General features: G+C 45.9%; 2 protein-coding genes across 3 annotated transcripts in view; both read right to left on the reverse strand.

The window, feature by feature from the left end:
- NXF3 (nuclear RNA export factor 3) overlaps positions 1 to 19,827 on the reverse strand; it is a 1,139,741-nt gene that overhangs the window by 727,458 nt on the left and 392,456 nt on the right. The gene's annotated exons all lie outside the window — the stretch shown is intronic.
- Positions 5,800 to 8,984, reverse strand: LOC114905704 (G-protein coupled receptor-associated sorting protein 2). Of its 2 annotated transcripts, XM_029240085.1 has the most exons (2): positions 8,546 to 8,984; positions 5,800 to 8,509 (listed from the first exon to the last, which is right to left on the reverse strand). In XM_029240085.1, exons 1-2 carry the CDS (start codon positions 8,708 to 8,710, stop codon positions 6,140 to 6,142), a joined length of 2,535 nt encoding a protein of 844 aa, XP_029095918.1. In that variant the 5' UTR covers positions 8,711 to 8,984; the 3' UTR covers positions 5,800 to 6,139. The 2 variants fall into 2 exon arrangements, with proteins under 2 accessions (XP_029095918.1, XP_029095917.1); XM_029240084.1 differs by having other exon boundaries at positions 5,800 to 8,710.

The raw sequence follows: 19,827 nt of genomic DNA on the forward strand, positions 1-19,827 counted from the left end.
TAAAAAACCATTTGACTATGGAAAACATTCTTAGCTTGCAGGTCATACAGAAACAGGATCGTGGACCACAGTTTTACCAATCCCCACTGTAAGCTAATGGATCACTAGGTCCCCAAAAAGAGCACTGAGTGGAAGTCAGCAAAGTGAGGTGGCAGGCATTCCTAAGGTCTTCTGCCAAGCATAACCCCAAACCGATGCCTTTTAACATAGTGGTTTTCAACCTTGGTTGCACACTGCAATCCACATGGAGAGTTTTAAAAATGTGATTGCTTGGGTCTGCCTCCAACTCTGTTTTAATTGTTGTGCACGTAGCTGGCACTAGTGATTTTTTCAATCTTTCCAAGTGACTCTAGTGTGTAACAATGTTGAGAACTGCCTGAACAATTTAAATGATGAGGGTGCAAGTATTTTACAATATTTAGTTTAAAAATCTTACAATTGTGGTTTTGGAATAATAATATTCCAATAATGAATACATAGAATATTCCAATCATAATAAATACATAACTGTGCTGAAAAGTATGAAATAAGAATTCCCATGTAATAAGCAGAGAATGCTCTCCTTCAAGGAAGGAAAGAAGGAAGGAAGGAGCAGCGAGGGCAGAGCGAGCGAGGGAGGGAGGGAATGGGAAAACACAGCGGTAAGGCAGGGGCCCCCAGTGCTAGGGTCAGGGAGGAAGGCTAAACCACTGATGACCCAGAGCCAGGTTATGGGTTAAAGCCAAGCACCCAGGAGCCAGGGCTGACTCGACAGTGAAGTCTTCCCTTCAGGAATGGTCACAACACCAGGTGTACATGGAAGGGACAGAACAAACGCGACACATGGAGTGGATTGGTACTGAGGGAACGGAAAAAAGAAAAGGCTGGAAAAGACCTAAAGATAGTATTTCTCTAGGGAGATAACGGAGTGGTAAGGTTGAATTATATCCACTTTAAAGAAAAGAACACTGACCAGGAATGAGGCTGATGAACACGAGTTTGGAATTTCACTTCCTCCTGAAACTTGATAAACAACATTAAGGTAAACAAATCATACAATGGTATATTACCCACAATAAAAGCAAGAACACGGGTGGATCTCAAAAAAAAAAAATTATGCTAAGTTAAAGAAGCCAGACACAAAGGGTACAGGATGTGTGATTCCATTTATACGGAATTCTAGAGCAGGAAAAGCTAATATAATGGAAATGGAAGCAGATCAAAGTTTGCATGGGGCCAGAGAAGAAGAAGAGATTAACTGGAGCCTTTAGGGAGTGTAGTATGTGTTCTATAACTTGATTAAGCTGCGGTTAGCCTTATCCCCTGATTTTTACATGTAAGGAACCGCAGATCAGGAAAGTTGGGTGAGTCTGTAAGTGTTTGCAGCTTATTAATCAGTGAGGAGATACTCATATCTGCTTATCAATGATAAATGCCTTGTTATGCTGCGTAAGGAGCCACAGGTATAGTGCTTCACCCTAACACCTGGGAAGATGCTGACCCAGACACAAACATCCTTTATACAAGCAAAGCATAGATCTGAACGAATAACTATTGTGCATTCCATCACCCATTAAAACATAGTTGACCTCTCACGCGTTCCTTTGCCTGACTTCTTAATGTTTATAATTACACATAAAAACATAAGCATTCATTAATATCTTCTTCTAGGAACCATAAAAACATTAACATTCATTAAGACTCTTCTGAAGGAACCATAAAAACATTACCATTCATTAATATCTTCTTCTGAGAACCAACTGTAATATCCAGTTTTATACCCTGAGTTTTTTTTTTTCACATTGTATCATGCAGTGTCAGGAATATTCTATCTTGCTTTTGGTACCTAACACTTAAACCCAACTGTTTCTTGAACATGTGCTTTTTCTGTTTTTGAGCAGCGTTTGGAAATGGGAACTTCAGCACCACCCCCACATTAATCCTTCCACATGCCTTTTTCAGGCTCTGAACTTTTAAATTTTGGTCCCCTTAAACAGTATGTCAAGTTGCTTCCCACTGGGGCTGCCTGGTTTTACTATTGCCACTTTACAAGATACATTAGTAGCTGACACTGCACCTGCCCCCATACAGCCGTCCATCTTCCTTTCATAACAACAATGCTACACATTCACCCCTTACTGGACCCAGATACTGTATTAAGCACCTGACCTAGGAATAGCTAACTTATTTGTAGTGCTCATTAGGTCCCAGGCACTTCTCCAGGGCTTTCCATGTATTTCCATATACAACTCCATTCTCACATTACCGATGAGGTAGAAACTATTACTGTCTTCACTTGGCGGGGCAGGGGGCATAGGAACGAGGTCCCGAAAGGTCAAAGTTACTTGCCTGGACCATAGAATTTAGCACAGTAATTCAACTTCTGATCGATCTTACCTCAAATCTTTTGCGCATAATCATTAACGACTTGTGACTCTGTGTTCAGAGAGAAACGAGCACTGGGATGGGACCTCACAAAGTCAGGTAGGCAGTGATGAGTGTGGGGTCTGGGACAAGGTGCCCTGAACTCCAGCCTTCTGTCTGAGAGGCCTGAGCGCTGCACTCTGTTGCCCTGTACTGTCTCTCTTTCTCCAGACTGTGTGGGACCTGTTGTCTTTCGCTCTGGGTGGTCAAACTGAAGGTGAGTAACAGAGACAGACAAGCTACACATGGAAAAAAGGGAAGGTTCCAGAGGTGTGTGCATATGGGCCAGGAATGAATCAGTCCTTAAACAGTTTTCAATTGTGTTTCATGCTCTTCCCAGTGCTCACCCTCTTTTTCCAGCCTTTCCAGCCCCTACATCCATCCTTTGGCTTTAACAACTCTCTGTATGTCGGTACCTCACGTCCCTTCTTTTCCACCTGTGCTTGATTCCAATGACCTCATTCTACCCCTCTCTGACAATAGCATCACTTCGGTCCAAAAAACATCCGTCCCCTTCTGTGCCAAAGAGCCTTAAACACAAACCATGTAAGTGTAGGTAATATTAGGCAGGAAATATTTTGTATGATAATTCAAAAAGGAAATGTCTGGGTCAAAAGTATAAGAATGACTTCTGAATGGTTTTTAAGCATACTGTAGGCATTAGGCTCTCATACACGGTTAGCGGAAGGCATAATGCTGTAACTATCTCACACGTCCTTAGAAACTATGTCTTACACGGGGGGGGAAAAAAAATACACGGATGCCAATATCCGGCCTCGAGCCCACCTCCTCTAGCAGCGGCTGATGCTTCCCTCCACGTATGCCTCCCGCAGGATGACTTCCTGCCTCTTGAGCTCCTGGACAAAAACAGACCCTGGCTAAGACGCTCGCGATTGGCTGAGGGATTGTGTCCTCAGCCAACAAAGGCCATAATTCTGGGCGCCTGAGGGATTAGCTTTCAGGCTAATGCAGCATGGAGAGACACCCACCCACGCATCCATCATCACGTCCGACCACTCCTCTCACGGCCGTCTGTCAAGCGTCAGGTGCAAGTCTTTCCCATCCCTTTTCAGTGCGACACACCTCCACGCCGGTCTAAGTGAGGGTGCGGTCACGTGACCCACAGTTAGCCCCACGTGACCGCGCACTCGGCAAGTCCGCCGCAGCCCCGCAGGACGCAGGGCACAGTCTTGTGCCTCTGGGGTTGAGCTGCTTGCTAGAACAATCTGAAGCTCCTGATGGGGTGAAGATAGAGAGCTGAAAGGAAGGCTGGATTCGGAGCCAAAGCTTCCAGCCCTAAGCCTGGGCCTTGCTCTGTAGGAGCACAGGGCTGGCGAGGAACACCCCATGAGGAGTTTGGAGACCCTCTGACTTTCAGTATTCTGTGCAAAACTCGGGCGACGTATTAAAACACACACAGGATCTGTCTTGAAAAATACTGATAGCCAAAACAAACATTCAATCTCCAATTTCCACCACCAGGACGATCTCTGTTAGCACTTGTGGTTTGTGAATGGAAGCAAAACTGCCACTTTGCCCTACTTCCATAAACCTTGCAGCCTAGAATCGGGTGGTGGGGGGGAAAGCAGGTTGCACTGTCAGAAAAATTATACAAAAATTGGGTAAAGGCAACATAGGTTACTGGATACTTGTTCAGTGCAGTGCTGGGCTTCACTTTCTGTTGATAGAGCAAGTTTTCAACCCTAAGAGACTTATGTTAACTTGCAGGTATTTTGTCCAATAGCTATGGAAATGATTTATGTCCAGTGGAACAGATAACATAAATGGTTTCAATTTATCGCCCTGAAGATATAAATCAGTTTTGTACTTGATCCAGCAATGTTATACTAACATTTATTAATTTTCTATGTGTGTATGAAATTTAATATACATGTTTTGTTTATATTATTATATTGTGTATATTGTATATACATATCTCCTTCAACCATTCTCATAATCTTAGCAGTTGTGTTGAAAAAAAACTTCCATGTGTTCATTTCTAATTTACAAATCATAATTTTACCTTTTCAAAAATTAACATCCTCAGACAAAACAGAAGTAACATTTCACCATGTCTAAAAATAATAAAACATATGATATTTCCCATAAGCCTGTATTCCCTCTCCAAACCAACTCTATCCCTGACTTCCGCAATTCTTGTCTTAAGGTATGGTATGATGTTTTTACTTATTACTGTGGAAAACACACATAACACAAAGCTTACCATTTTAACCATTTTAAAGTGTACAATTCAGTGGCATTAAGTACATGCACAATGCTGTGCAATCATTACCACTATCTACTTCTGGAACTTTGTTGTCACTCCAAAAGGAAACATGATGATCTTTCAAATGCAACAGTCATGTAAAAAGGTTGCCATCTTTGTACAAGAGACTAGTATAAACTTAGCAACCTTGGTAATTTTACATTTCTTTAAAACATTTCATAAGCTAATCTTTCTGAAGTCTCATTCCTTTTCAACTTTTCTAAATGAGTTTATCTCTAAAAAATTCTTTTTAACATATATTCATTTACATAACTGTATCCTTTCCAACATGTCCACCTACAACTTGAGGCACTAGATGTAAGCATATTAAAAGAAAAAATCCTTGTTTAATTAATTTTTGTATCTCCCCAATGTCTGTCACTGAAAACTTATTTAGCATAGTGTATTTTCTTCCAGATTATGGAATATATGAAGTTTCTTAGAAAGTCATATTGGAATTGCACAGAAATTGTGTCTATTTACACAGTTTTTAAAATGGGATCTAATTTTCCACAGATGATGTCACAGTCTTCTCTATTACACCAGATATAAAAGCATGTGTCATTTCATGCCAATAAATAGAACATTTTTAATAGCTGAGTGGTATTTCCTTAATACTTTCCTTGGATTAGGATCACAAAGGAAAGCTTATTCCTGACTCCATTTAATTGGTGTGCTGTTCTACTCTTTCACTCTTCAGGTGGCACTGAGCAACACCTGTACTTTGTGTTGCAAAATGTGCAGATCTGGCCCAACTTAGTTCTCCAAAGTGGCCTCATTCCAACTGCATCCCTCATTAAACTTGTCTCACCTATTCCAGGCAGACAGGTTATATCCATACTACTGGAACAGATTTTCCAATTACACACTTTTCTTTACACCGCCACTGCTCACTTCCAAGAATGACCTAATGGGTTGTCTTATCCTACTTTTCAGTGACCAAATTTAAGTGCGTGCCTCTTCTCTGAAGCATTCCTCAAGTACCACAGCCCACTGTAATCTCTTCCTTCTTAAGATCCAGGAATGGGATTTTCCAATGAGGGTATGTATGTCATACTACTCATTGTCTATGTTTGTAACTGTGCACATTGTATCTACACCTCGATTTTGAACTGAAGAAGGGTCACTTCTGCCACTTTTCACACAGAACTTTATTGAAAACACAGACTTGAATAGAGAACCATATATTTAAACAATGAATAGCAGGGTAGGTTACACAGGCGGCTCAGTTCATTGGAAGCTCAATACTGAAAAATACAGCAATGGACAGCAAGACAAATATCAACAAATTTTTTTCAGCACTAATAGTCATTTGGCATCCACAAAATGATCCAGCTCAAACCAAGAATTGGACAAAGTTAACATCAGCATTAAAATATAAGTTACAAAATAAAGCCAGACTGAAAACCAAAGCACTACTCAGGGTTCTTTGGGAACATAAGGCTGATCAGAGGCAGGTGGTTAATCATATTAGCTTTGCTGTCCCACCTCAGGATCATTCTGATTGTCTATTTGGACTTGCAGTTCCTCAGCTAACTTCTCAAATTCATGGAATGCAGAAATAAGCGGCTCAAGACTGAAATCATCATCAATTAAGGACATTGTTCCATTTTTTATAATACTACTGATATTCTGAAACATTTTAATAACAATTTGAATGTTATCATTTGTCTCTTCTATGTTAAAGAGACCCACAAATATCGATAGAGCCTTGGCACTGAATAGTTTTTTTGCCACCATAGGATTTTCAGACAAATTCAATAACATTTTCAGAACGTGAAATTTTGTTCTTGCATTGCCTGTGGTTAATAAGGAGAGAAACCCAGACATATAATTGGCAACGAGTGTGTGATAGTCTGTAGTTGTAGTGAGGTGTCTAAGCATCCTTAATCCAAGCAGCTGCTCAGGGGAACCCACGCTATGAGCAAGGGTTTCCTCACACACTTGACATATGAATGTCTCAATCATGTTTAGATTTGGGTAAGGTGGAGCCATATGAATCATATTTTCCAAAAAACTTGTCCTAACTCGGGAGGAGGGATAATTGAGCAAAGTTTCAATAAGTGAGACAACTCCTGAATCGCGAATGAAATCACGGGTAAACTGAGAAGCAGTCCTCATACCCATGGCAATCTTAGATATTTCATGAATGAAAGGATCTCGAATTTTGTCCATTAATAGAAGGAGTTCTTCAAACTCTTCAGGACCAATTTTAAGCTCACACTGTATGCAGCTGCAGGACCAACTCTCTGGCTCTGCACTCTCCCTGGTCCTAAGATGTTCTCGAATTTCCCTGACTGACCGGTAGGACGGATCATACTGAAATGGGAACTCAGGGTCAGGCTGATCAGGCTGAAGCAAAGATTCCTGCTCTTCCCCTTCTGGGGTAACTTCCACATTCTTGGGCTTTCCCTCAAACATTTCAGAGTATACGGATGCTGCTTCCTCAGGAATTCTAAAGGGGCTTGGGGATGGGAAGCCAATCCCATGACAAGGACCAGGTTTGAATTCAACAGTGACCTCTTCCCAGGTTTGGGGCCTGGATGATACATTAACTCCCTCCTCAGCTGTATCTCTGAACCTGGGGCTAGCCTTGTACACAGGATGGGGATTTAAGTCAAAGCAGGCCTCATCCCTGTCCCAGAACCAGGACCCAAATATGGCTTCTTCTTCAGACTCTGGCCTGGTCTCTTCTCTGGCCACAGCACCCAAACTGGACTTTTCCTCCGCCCAGAACAAGGATCCACCAATGGCCCCCTCCTCAGCCCCTGGCTCAGATTCACAAATGGCTGAAGCCCCAGCCTCCATACTGACCTCTTTCTCTGCCCAGAACCAGGACCCAATAATAACTTCCTCCTCAAACCTGGGCTCTTGTTTGACCCTGTCACTGTTATTAACATCTTTCTGGGCCCTGGGCTTCAAGACAGTGTTAGACTCTTCCTTGTCTCTGGGTCTGAATCTACTATTGGCTTCTTCTCCAGGTAAAAACCAAGACTCTTTATAGTACTCATCTTCAGACTCAGATTCAAAAAAGTCCTCTCTCTTTGTCCTGAGCTTGGACCTCATATTTGCCTCATCCCTGACTCTGGGCCTGAACAAATTATTGGTATTTTCTCCAGCCCACAAGCAGAATGGGTTGCCAGACTCTTCCTCAGACCCAGACCAGGAATCAATATAGGGTTCTTGCTTAGATCTGGGCCTGGATCTGGGATTAGGCTGATGTTTGGCCCTGTGCCTGGACCTGGTATTGGCCTCTTCCCTAGGCCATGATCTGATACTGGCCTCTTCTCCAGCCCAGAAAGAGGACATTGTAGAGGTCTCATCTGCTGACCAGAATCCAGACTCATTAGAGGCCTCCTCTCTGGCCCTGGACCTGGGATAGCACCAAGACCCCATATTAGTTTCCTCCCCTGATCCAAACCAGGGTTGGATTCCTGTCTGAACCTGGGAGCCAGGAAAGGTCTCAGTGTCTACACTGACCAGTTCCCTATCCACAGATAGGGCCATAGGTTTAGCAGCTGACCCAGACTCAGTATTGACCAGTGGCCAGGTTACTGCATTGGTCTGAGACACGCCCTCTGCTTGCGACATTGCCTCAGCCCCAAACTCAGTCTGGGCCCAAGCCTGGGCTTCATCCTTGGGCCTTGCCCCAGGGATTGCCTTGGCTTCAGTCTTAGGACGTGCCCCACCTACTGCCCTGGCTTCAGTTTTGAGTCTTGCCCCTGCCATTGCCTGGGATTCAGTTTTGGGCCTTGCCCCGGCCATTGTCTGGGACTCAGCTTTGGGTCTTGCCCCAGCCATTGCCTGGGACTCTGTTTTAGGCCTTGCCCCAGCCATTGCCTTGGACTCGGTTTTGGGCCTTGCCCCAGCCATAGCCTTGGACTCAGTTTTGGGCCTTGCCCCAGGTGTGGCCTGGGTCCTAACCTTCGGTCTGACCACCATTGGGACTTCATTCTCTCTCTCAGCCCCACCTCCAACCTCTTCTCCAGGCTTCTTTTCAGGCTTGGCCTGGACACCAGGCTCAATCTCAGCCCCAGTCATAGTACAAGTTACAGAGGAGTCCTGATTAAATACCACTAGCCCAGTCTCAGCCTCTACCACAGATCTGTCACAGTTTTCTATCTTCACACTCTAATCTTTCGATGATTCAGGTGATACAGTTGGAAACAAAAATTAGAGTCAATCACCAGTCCAGCAGTCAATCAGCCTCCTTTCCAATCCCAGTCTCAGCCAATATTACAGACAGAGTGTAGAAGAAGCACAACCAAGCTGGGAGAGGATGGATGGTTCCCGGGTGGGTGCACACCTGTTGAGGGTGGTGGTTAGCAGCAATTCCACCACCACCAGAGATGCCACTGGAGATCAATCTAGGAATCGAGAATGTGCGGCTTTGAGTCTCTTCCAACTGTGTCACTCCATGCAAAGACCCACACACAGAGACTGGACCTTGAATGCTTCGTGGGAGAGTTAGGCTATCAGAAAGTCTCTCTGTTATCCTCATTTCACCCCACACCCTTTACCCCCAGAGCTGTCACACTGCTTTGCTTGCTACAACACAGGTGAGAAAATGGTGGGAAAGTATCTTGGCAATGGGAGAGGCTGAGGAGCCCTCAGACCAGACCCTAATCACCCTTGGACCTGTGCTGGTCTCCTCTACCCCACCCAAAAGTTGTACCCATTCTCATACCTGCACTGTTGTGGTGAAATTTTCCTCTCCTTGCTTTGTTCCAGTGGTATTAAGCCTTAAGCAAACAGCAGGCCATCCTATGGATAAGTAAACATACAGGAGAAATTAAGTCTGAGTGCTTGGTTGACAGGCAGACACCCTGATCCCTGATGCAAATATCTCTTTCTGTTTAAGTGTCTAATTTGTCTGATGTTTCCTACAGCTTGATTCCTGCTCTCAGGTCTTCTCCGCCCATTCACAGCCCAATCCACACCTACCCCAATGGTCCTAATACTCCTGCAGGAAATGAGAAACGGGTTCTGCAGCAGTGTGCAAATCAGAAAGAGAGTAAGACATGTGAATCAAAGACACCCAACTGGATCAAAAACACCTGTCAATCTTCCTCTGTAGCTGCCCGTTGCATTGCCCCACTTTGCACAAACCTCCAGAGATTTAAGGCAGTCTTTTCCTTCTTTCCTTCTCTGCAGAAGTAACCAGCCTTAAAGCAGACCTATGGACCAAAGGTAAAAAGGTTAAGACAATCAGAAGACCATGGTAGCAACTAAGCGCCTGATGGACAGACCAATATCAAGGATAGGACTCCATATACTGTCTTCCAATATTCAGAGTCCTCTTAGTAGAATATTCTCATTTTATCTTGGCCCTCTATTTCAGCATTCCAGATAACAAACATCTTCTCTTGACGTCATATTTTTCGCATTGCTCCCTTCTCCAATTCTGAGGATTCACCACTAGGTGCACCACATCCTTTGCCTTGCGCATTATAAATTGGGGGAAGGGCGCCCGCATATTCTAGAAAACAGGTTGTGCAGTGGTACTTGTATTTATAATTTGTCCCACCCTCACCTCCCAGTCCATCTTTACCACCCCAATTTTGGATGGAGGTGAGGGAGGAAGGCCAGGAAGTGTGGAGAAACCGGGTAGACAGGAGAATTTTAAGAGGCATTCCTGGATGCCTGACCTGCTCTGGTCGCAGTCACCCCATCCCAATTCGGGTGTCCAGTCACTGGCTGCTGCCCACCCTCACCCCCATCCCCACACAACTTTAGAAATACAGGCCGTTTTCCTGTCCCTAGTTTTTCTCAAGCCTCTCCTCTACAGATGCACCCCATGGCCTGAAATCGCCAGACCTACCGCGCACACAGGACACTCTGGCATCAAAGAGGCGCCTGTGCGAAGGGACAGCACCCGGCACGCGGGGTCCCACAGACCCCTTTCCAGAATCAGGGCCCGGGCGGGCGGCCCCCCGCGCCCGCCCGCTCGGCATCCGGCTCCGACCGCCACCCCCGGCGTTCTCCCCAATGCCCCAAACCTGGCTCCCCTCCGCCATTTCGCCCGCAGCAGCCTCCCCCACAGCCCTCTCCTGGCACAGGCACCGTCGACGGCGGGGCGCGGGCACCCAGAAAGCCCGCCGGGGAGCGGCCGCGCCGTTCGCCTCCCCAGGATCCGAGGGAAACCCTGTGGCCAAGACTTCGCGCCCCGGGCCCGGTCCGCGCCGGTCGCCGCCCCCTCAGCGCCAGGGGTCCCCCAGCGATGCGCACCTCTCTCAGGGACCCGCTCCGACCCGGTTGCCTCCCCCTCGTCAGGCTGCCAGGGTCCGTGGGGCAGGGTGTGAGCCGATCGTCGCCCCCAAGACACCCCCCCCTTGTCTTCGCAGGCGCAGGGTCCCGATGGTCGGCCTCCCCCTCCTGTCGCAGCTCCTCACTCGGATTCCCACCGCTCGCCGTGCGGGCAGAATGGCAGAGGCGTCCAGCCCCCCGCGCGGCTGCGCCAAACCTGGCAGGGGCTACGAAGGCTGCGGCACCAACCGCTCGCGGCGAGGGTGTCGGGAAGGGGGCGGAGGGATACGGCACGAATGGGCTCGACGCCCCCTCCCAGGCCCACCGTAGTTCCGACCCAGAAAGGGGCGGGGCCAGGAGTCCCGGCCTCAGGGGCGGGGCCAGCCGGTCCTCCGCGGCTACTCTTCGGGCGACCACCCTTCCCACCCCGCACACTTCTGGCACCGCAGCGTGTGGGGCCAGCGGGCGGTGGGCAGTGGGGGCTGGGGTTGGGAGGGTAGGGAGGGGCTGCGCTGGAGGGAGCAGCGGATGGATACAGATCGTCCCGGGGTGTGTGTGTGTGTTGTGTGTGTGTGTGTGTACCGGACTGATCGGAGTCCGCCCCCCTACCCTCCCCCATCGCACCCGCCATCCCCCTGGGCGCCAGTGGCAGAGGAGCTGTGAGGACTGCCCTCCCCGGGTCTGTTTTACACCTTCTGGGGCCGCGGGCGGGAGGAAGGTGGGAGGCGGCGCCCGTGGAGGCTGAGCCACTGCCCCTCTTCTAAGGGAAGGCAGCCCTAGACAGACCTCTGGCCTGAGGAAACAAACCACCTGTCTGCGCCAGTGTCGTCATCCTCTCTGCCACACTGCCATTTTCTCAGTCGCAGTGATAGCACGGTAGCACACTTTGCCATTTCGCCGCCCCCGCAGTTGCCCAGGAAAGAGGGCCTTTCCCTTTCAGGACCCGCACCGGCTCAGACAGTCCTCCCTGTCTCTCATCCCATAGCCAGGTGTCAGGCACCAGGTAGGGCCGGTCCTGGCTTCTCTTCCCGGGTTCTGTCAGGTATTCTCTTGCAGTTGCCTTCAAGTGCTCATCATCTTTGGCAGGGTGGGAATGTGGCAGGGATTAGAACCAACTGGGATCTCACACACTTGCCATACACACCAGTCTAGTTTATCTATTAACAAATAAATTATACTTATTTTTAATTCCAAAATCTGCATTATATCTGAGCCTGGTTCTGATGATTTGTGTCCTTAAATAATGCTTTTTCTTGCCTTTATTATGTGTTATAATTTTGTGTTGCAAGCTGGATATGATGTGTTGGGTAATAGGAACTGAGGTAAATAGACCTTCAGTGAGAAGCTTTATGTTAAACTGGTTAGCAGTTGGGCTGTGTGTAATGTTTGCTGTAGCTGCAGGTGTCAGTCTTCAAATTCCTCTAGCGTCTTTATTTTTGTCTCTCCTCTTAACTTTGTGTTTCCCTAATTACATCTTGCAGAGAGAGTCTGCATCTTGCAACTCTTTCAGCTGCACTCCATTGTTACTACACTGGAGGCCTGTTAGCATGTGGAGGAGAGGAAGTGTTATATAATCTTCTGGTTAAATTCCAGTCTTTTGTGGGCCTGTCTCTAGACTGTGACCTTCACAAGTGTTTCTTTAGCATCTTTCTCCCCTTTACAGGAGAATGGAAGGCTAGAGTGTGCTGGATAGGAGGAATGCCTTTCCCTCAGCTGGAATAAGGCTCTGGGAAAGTCTTTTCCGCTGGAGATTAGGCCTTTGTTATGGAGAAGACTCGGGGGTGTATTTATTTATCTTTTTTTTTTTTTTTTTTTTTTTTGTGCTGTTCTCCGGGGTCTTACTGTTGTGGCCTCTCCCGTTGCGGAGCACAGGCTCCGGACGCGCAGGCTCAGCGGCCATGGCTCACGGGCTCAGCCGTTCCGCGGCATGTGGGATCTTCCCAGACCGGGGCACTAACCCGCGTCCCCTGCATCGGCAGGCGGACTCTCAACCACTGCGCCACCAGGGAAGCCCGGGGGTGTATTTATTGAGTGTACACTTCCCCTCCCACTGCCAGAGCCCTGAGGAGATCTTTCTGGAATATTCACTATGAGAACCTGCTGGAGTTCCTGGAGGTAAAGCCCACAACACTGCTAAGACTGCAGGTCCCTAGGGGTTTCTCACTCTCCTGCTATTCCACCCTCAGTCTCTATCAATTTGTCAAAATTCCCACTTAAGTGTTCTTACCTGTTTATGTCTCTAGCAGTTTCTGCTCTATGTAAAGAGATATAGGCTGTGACTCTCTGGATGTCTTTTTCCAGAATTTGGGGTGGTCATTTGCCCTGTGGCCTCAGTTCTCTGATGGGTCTAAGATAAGTCATTGATTCTCAGTTTGTTCAGCTTTTTTTCTTGTAAGTACAGGAACAATGACTTCCAAGCTCTTTATATGTCAGAACTGAAACTGGAAGTGTGTCCTATGGATTTTAACAGGATAACTAAAGACGAATGAACACAGCTTTCATCCTCTTCTTTTCAGCTGAACTTCAGATCTGGGAATAAAGTTGCCCTTGAAAGCCTAGCTGCTCCATAAATATCTGCTCTTTTCCCTCCCAGGTATAGAAAATTTACGTGACTCCCTGAACCTGGCATCTCAGCCCCCAAATTCTTAACGTGGAGTGCAGATTAGAATTCAGACTTCCTGAATCAAAGTTCCTGGTGGTGAGGTCTGAGCAACTGTGACTTAACCCCAGTAGAAAAGTCATCTCAGTTACCACCACCACCACCATGAAGCGGCAGTGCACTATACTACTAGGTGCTTGCTTAGACTAGAGTTACCAGTTTCTGATCGCTGGAAGCACTTTCTAAAAGGAGGCTGCATGGTAGAGTACAGACTTTCTCCCCTGGGCTCTACTCTGGGACTTAGCCAGACTTCAGAGCCAGGCAGTCCAAAGTTTAAATAGAGATTTTACCACTAACTATTTGTGTCATTTTGGAAAAGGTACTTAATGTTTTTATAACTTAGTTAAGTCATCCCTCAAAGGGGATTGGTAATAACTACTTCACAGGATTCTTGTACACACTAACTGAGAAACTATCTGATATTCTGAAATATCTGCAAGTGTCAGGTCTTTCTAGTTCCTATTAAAATTGTGATCTAGTCATATTATGGGGTGGGCTGGGGAAAGCAGTAAGAGTAGATGAAGTAAGTCAGAAAGAGAAAACCAAATACCGTATGCTAACACATATATATGGAATCTAAAAAAAAAAAAAAAAAGGTCATAAAGAACCTAGGGGCAAGACGGGAATAAAGACGCAGACCTACTAGAGAATGGACCTGAGGATATGGGGAGGGGGAAGGGTAAGCTGGGACGAAGTGAGAGAGTGGTATGGACATATATACACTACCAAACATAAAATAGATAGCTAGTGGGAAGCAGCTGCATAGCACAGGGAGATCAGCTCGGTGCCTGGTGACCACCTAGGGGGGTGGGATGGGGAGGGTGGGAGTGAGGGAGACGCAAGAGGGAAGAGATATGGGGACATATGTATATGTATAACTGATTCACTTTGTTAGAAAGCAGAAACTAACACACCATTGTAAAGCAATTATACTCCAATAAAGATGTTAAAAAAAAGAGTAGATGCGATCTCCACGGTGGCTTTTAGAGGTCATGATTGCTAAGACATCACCGCTGTGCTCTTTCTTACTGTAACCTTGGTGCTTTGTATATTCTGTGTTGCTTAACATAACCCTTTACTAAAAGAACATCACTTTTACATAAGTATGCCTCCCTCCTCCTTGTAGTGATGTGCCACAGGGAGGCTGATCCAAATTCCAGAGGTGAGTCTGCTTCGTCTAAGGATAATGCATCCCCTTGGTACTCTGGTTCAGGAATGGCTGGTGATGTAACTCTGCTCAATGAGACATGAAGAAGAGAAGATTGCAGAAGGATTTCTGAGGAAAGTGTCCTCACTCATAAGACAAAGCCATCAGTAAAGGTATCTCCTTTTCTTCCTTGGAAAGTTGCTTGACTCCTTGCAGCCATCAAGTTTCCAGCCTTAGGATGGAAGTTGATATTATGAATGGCAGAAGAAAGTGATGGATAAAAGCTGAGTCCTTAGCTGAATCAAACAATCACCAAGACTTCTCTGCCTCAGTACTTCTGATCTGTGGATAATAAATTTCCTTATTAAGTTAGTTTTAGTTGAATTCCTTGTTATATGGAACAATCCTAAATGTTATGTATGCTCAGGCACAAAACAATGCTTCGGTGAGTAATAGTTCCTGACTTTTGTCTGTCAGTAAGCCCTACCTCTTAAAACCAGTGGCAGAACTCATGTTTCCACGTGAAAGGAAAACTGTAGATTCTGAACATCTTGCCTAATGATTGCTAGAGGTCTGACAACTGTGATTGGCTTCTGTTTTAGATTGAAAAGGAAGGCTTCAGGCAGAAAACCTAAACCTTACTTATCTAGGGGGTTCAGAGGTACATTAAATACGTGAGCTTATAGATAAGCCTAGTTGCAATTCAGAGAGTCATTGTGTGGAAGTGCACCCATGTGAAATATCCATAGTGTAAAGATATCAAAGGTTATCTGCTTTCTATCCTGAGGACTGTACTGAGGTTGAGAAAGATAAATTCATAGTGTCAACAGCCAGAAAGTTTTGGTTAACTTTCCCCAGGTGCACTGTACTAAGCAACACAGGTATAGAAAGAGGTGGATATTTGGGGTTTATCAAGAGCTGAGATTTTGCCAGGACAGTGGAGCCAGGCGCTAGAGGATGAGGTAGGTGAGTAGTAAAAATGATGGCCCATGATGGCCCATTAAGTTGGGAAGGAAGGAAAATCCGGAGTATGCTGATTCACAGGTAGAAGGGGATAAGGGGCAGGGAGTCTAGCAACACTCAGGTTCAAGTTTCTTTATGATGAATAAAGTACTTTGCTACAAGCTGTAAGGAGGAGAAAATCTGATGATGAAGATAGTCATGGTGATGATGGCAGCTTTTAGTGATAATTAGCACTAGAGGGATATATTGGGCTGGCAAAAAAGTTTGAATGAACTTTTTGGCCAACCCAATAGATGTAGTGTAGTGGCAACACATGCCAGCTCCAGATTCAAACTACAAAGGTTTGAATCTCAGCTCCTCCGCTAATCAAATCAAGCTCTGCTAACTGAGCTTGCCAAGTTACGAGTCTGTGCCTCAGCTTCCTCATGTGTAGAACAGAGACAATAACAGCATCTACTCTATACAGTTGTTTTGAGGATTAAATAAGTTAATATATTTAGAACCCTTAGAAGAGTATCTGGCACTTATAAAGCACTCATTAAATCTTGATATTAACAATAAGTACAGTCACCCTTCCATATCCCGGGTTCCGCAACCACAGATTCAACCAACCAGGGATCAAAAATATTTGAATCAAAGAACTCCAGAAAGTTCCAGAAATCAAAACTTTAATTTGACACACACTGGCAACTATTTATGTAGCATTGGCATTGTATTTACAACATTCACGCAGAATTTACATTGTATTAGGTATTGTAAGTAATCTAGAGATGACTTGAAGTATATGGGGAGGGGACTTCCCTGGTGGTCCAGTGGTTAAGGGTCTGCCTTCCAATGCAGGGGACGTGGGTTTGATCCCTGGTCGGGGAACTAAGATCCCACATGTTACCAGGCAACTAAGCCCAAGCGCCACAACCAGAGACAAGCCCATGTGCCGCAACCAAGAGCCTGTGTGCTGCAAGGAAGACCCAGTGCAGCCAAAATAAATAAATAAATAAAATAAAGATGTTTAAAAATAATAATAAAATAAAGTATATGGGGAGATGCGCACAGGTTATGTGCAAATAATATGCCATTTTATACAAGGGACTTGAGCATCTGTGGATTTTTGTATCTCTGGATGGTCCTGGAACCAATCCCCCCTGAATACAGAAGGACGACTGTACTATGAAAAGTAGTAAAAGGCTCAGGCATTGAGGTCAGACTGACTGGGGTCTGATTCACACTTTCAGAGTCCAAGTTTCTTCCTCTATGCTACCTGGCCCTCAACACTAGTTCTGTCTTATTCATAAAAAACGCTCCAGTGCATGATACAAAGAAACAAATGCTAAAATAGGGGTGAATAAAATACTGTGTACGTACATAGGATGGAGGCATTACTTCCTACCAAGGGGCAAAGAGTAAGGGTGAGAGTATCAGAAAGACTTCAAACAGGCCCTAGCATTTGAGCTGAGCCTAAAAGGATGACTGTGTTTCCTACAGGCAGAGAAAGGGCATGAGGGCATTGAAGATTGAGGGAAAAGACTGGGGAAATGCACAAAAGTAGTAAAGCACAGAGTATAGTTGGGTTGGAAAATAGCAGATAGTCCCATGTGGCTTCAGTGCAGGCAAAGTGGAGCAGGGCATGGACTGGGTGAGGCACGAGTGAGTGCCTCCTTAAATTGTATCTTTATCTCATTCTGGTCCTGGCCCTGACTTGGAAGAATGTGTTGCAAATGGAGATGGAAAGGTAGAATTGTATGGGAAAGTACAGGGACTTAAACCCTCCATTGGGGACCTGGTAGTATTTTATAGACGAGATCCCACTGAAGGCTGCTTTTTTGAAATTGGGGGCAGAGTAGAGGGTCAGCTGTGCTGTAAGATACCCTTCTTTCATTCATGATTGGACAGATGACAAATTCACTCTAATTTTATCCCCAGGCAGCAACATTGTAGGTCAAATGACATCTGAACAGGCCCTGATATTTATTACATGAGATAGCCCATAATATTTATCCTGAAAGGGGGCAGAAACAAAAGGGCTATATGAGTGTTGAGGTATTTACTTCAACTACACTCCCAGGAAAAAACTGAGGGATGATCTTGGCCCTTACAAGTGCTACTCAAGGAGTGATCAGAACAGAGATAATCATCTTCATGCATGGACTCCCCCCCACACACTTACCCAGTGCTTTGGCTGAGACTGAAAAAACCCACAGGCGTGAGTTAGTTAAGCATCTGCCCTGGGATGCATGTGGGACTTAGAGGTATCTCTCCAGACTGCAGTGTGAAGTTCCCCAAATATAAATGCAGTACCCCCAACAGGAAATACAGGCTGAGGGAACTCTGATAAGGAAAAAATATAGAGAGAACTTTAAAAATCATCTAAATTGTAGACGCATGCCACAAAAACATATGCTGCTTTTTTCACCCATAATACACTGGTAGGCTCTGCCTCCTTTATTTTAACTTGCTTATGCATGATGCATAGGATCAAAGGTCAGTTTACAGATATTAATCTATGGGTGGCTGCTAAAAATAAGGATGTGTGACACTATTATTCTGACATCAGTTCTTTGACACCAACTACCTGGAGTTAGCATCAGACTCCACAGGTTTAAGGGTGCAGTCCCCAATAATACTGCCCCCACTTGAGATCAGGTGTCAGTTGCAAGACTTGGGGGACCACCCATACTTCTGACTGACCAGTTATAAATTCAGGGGTTCCCACGACCCCCTCAGGTTTGATAAAAGTGCTATAAGTTTGATAAAAGCAAGTTTGCTATAAGTTTGATAAAAGCACTAAAAGTGCTATATGTAGAATTATAGTTTTATTAGAAAGGATAGGGCTTCCCTGGTGGTGCAGTGGTTGAGAGTCCACCTGCCGATGCAGGGGATATGGGTTCGTGCCCCGGTCCGGGAAGATCCCACATGCCGCGGAGTGGCTGGGCCCGTGAGCCATGGCCGCTGAGCCTGCGCATCCGGAGCCTGTGCTCCGCAACGGGAGAGGCCACAACAGTGAGAGGCCCGTGTATGGCAAAAAAAAAAAAAAAAGAAAGGATATACATAGGACAAGGTCTTGAAGGGTCTGAGATATACAGATTCCATGTCCTCTTCACATGGATTCAGGGCAACATCACCCTCCCTGGATATCAGTGTGCTCACCAACCAGGAAGTTTTCACTGGGGTTTCATTACACAGGCAGGAATGTTCATGTGATCGAACCGCAAATCCAGCCCTCCTTCCTTCTCTGGAGTTCCTGCTGGCCTAAAGCTCCAACTCTAATCACGTGGTTGGTCCTTCTAGTGACCAGACCACATCCTCACAACCAGAAGCTAACTAGGGATCCACCACAGTCCGTTCATTAGCATAACAAAGATACTCCCAGGGCTCAAGAAATTCCAAGGTTTTTTCAGGCCCTGTGCCAGGAACCAAGGACAAAGGTTAGATATATTTTTTCTTATACCACATGTTTGAGGTGTTTGTCAAACTCTAAAACGGCACAGACAAGACAACAAAGCTTGAGGGGAAAGGCCACAACCTAAACATTGGTCCTGATACTTATATTACCAGAATTCTGGAGAGTGGAGGTAGGAGGATAATACAAAGGAGGTAGGGGGTAAGAGAGGAGGAGGTAGTCCTAAGGCCTCAATCTCTAATTTTACCCACATGCCCACAGGAAGGGGCTTTCCTGATGGCGCAGTGGTTGAGAGTCCGCCTGCCGATGCAGGGGACACAGGTTCGCGCCCTGGTCCAGGAAGATCCCACATGCCTCGGAGCGGCTAGGCCCGTGAGCCATGGCCGCTGAGCCTGCACGTCCAGAGCCTGTGCTCCACAACGGGAGAGGCCACAACACTGAGAGGCCCGCGTACCACAAAAAAACAAAAAACAAAAAACATATATATATATATATATAAACAGGAGGGCCTGAAGTAGTATTACTGCATAGTTGCAACTCTATAGTGAGTATAAAAATAAGGATATGAGTGGGCTTAGGAAAATTCATTACTTCCTAGTGGCACTTTCTTAAACTGCCTTGGTATCCAGTGGATGCCAGGGTAGGGGGAGAGAGGTGGGTAGGGAGAGTGGGGATAATTCAGTTAGAAAGAGGACAAGGACTTACCAAAGGCTGCTACCTAGGATAAGACCAAAGGAACAAGCCCT

Source organism: Monodon monoceros, unplaced genomic scaffold (genome assembly GCF_005190385.1).
Source record: "Monodon monoceros isolate NGI ecotype Baffin Bay Population unplaced genomic scaffold, NGI_Narwhal_1 Super_Scaffold_22, whole genome shotgun sequence".
NCBI lineage: Eukaryota > Metazoa > Chordata > Mammalia > Artiodactyla > Monodontidae > Monodon > Monodon monoceros.

Bases quoted from the DNA above. Each gene is read 5' to 3' on its own strand.
- LOC114905704 (XM_029240084.1), bottom strand. From the start codon at position 8,710: ATGACTGGGGCTGAGATTGAGCCTGGTGTCCAGGCCAAGCCTGAAAAG.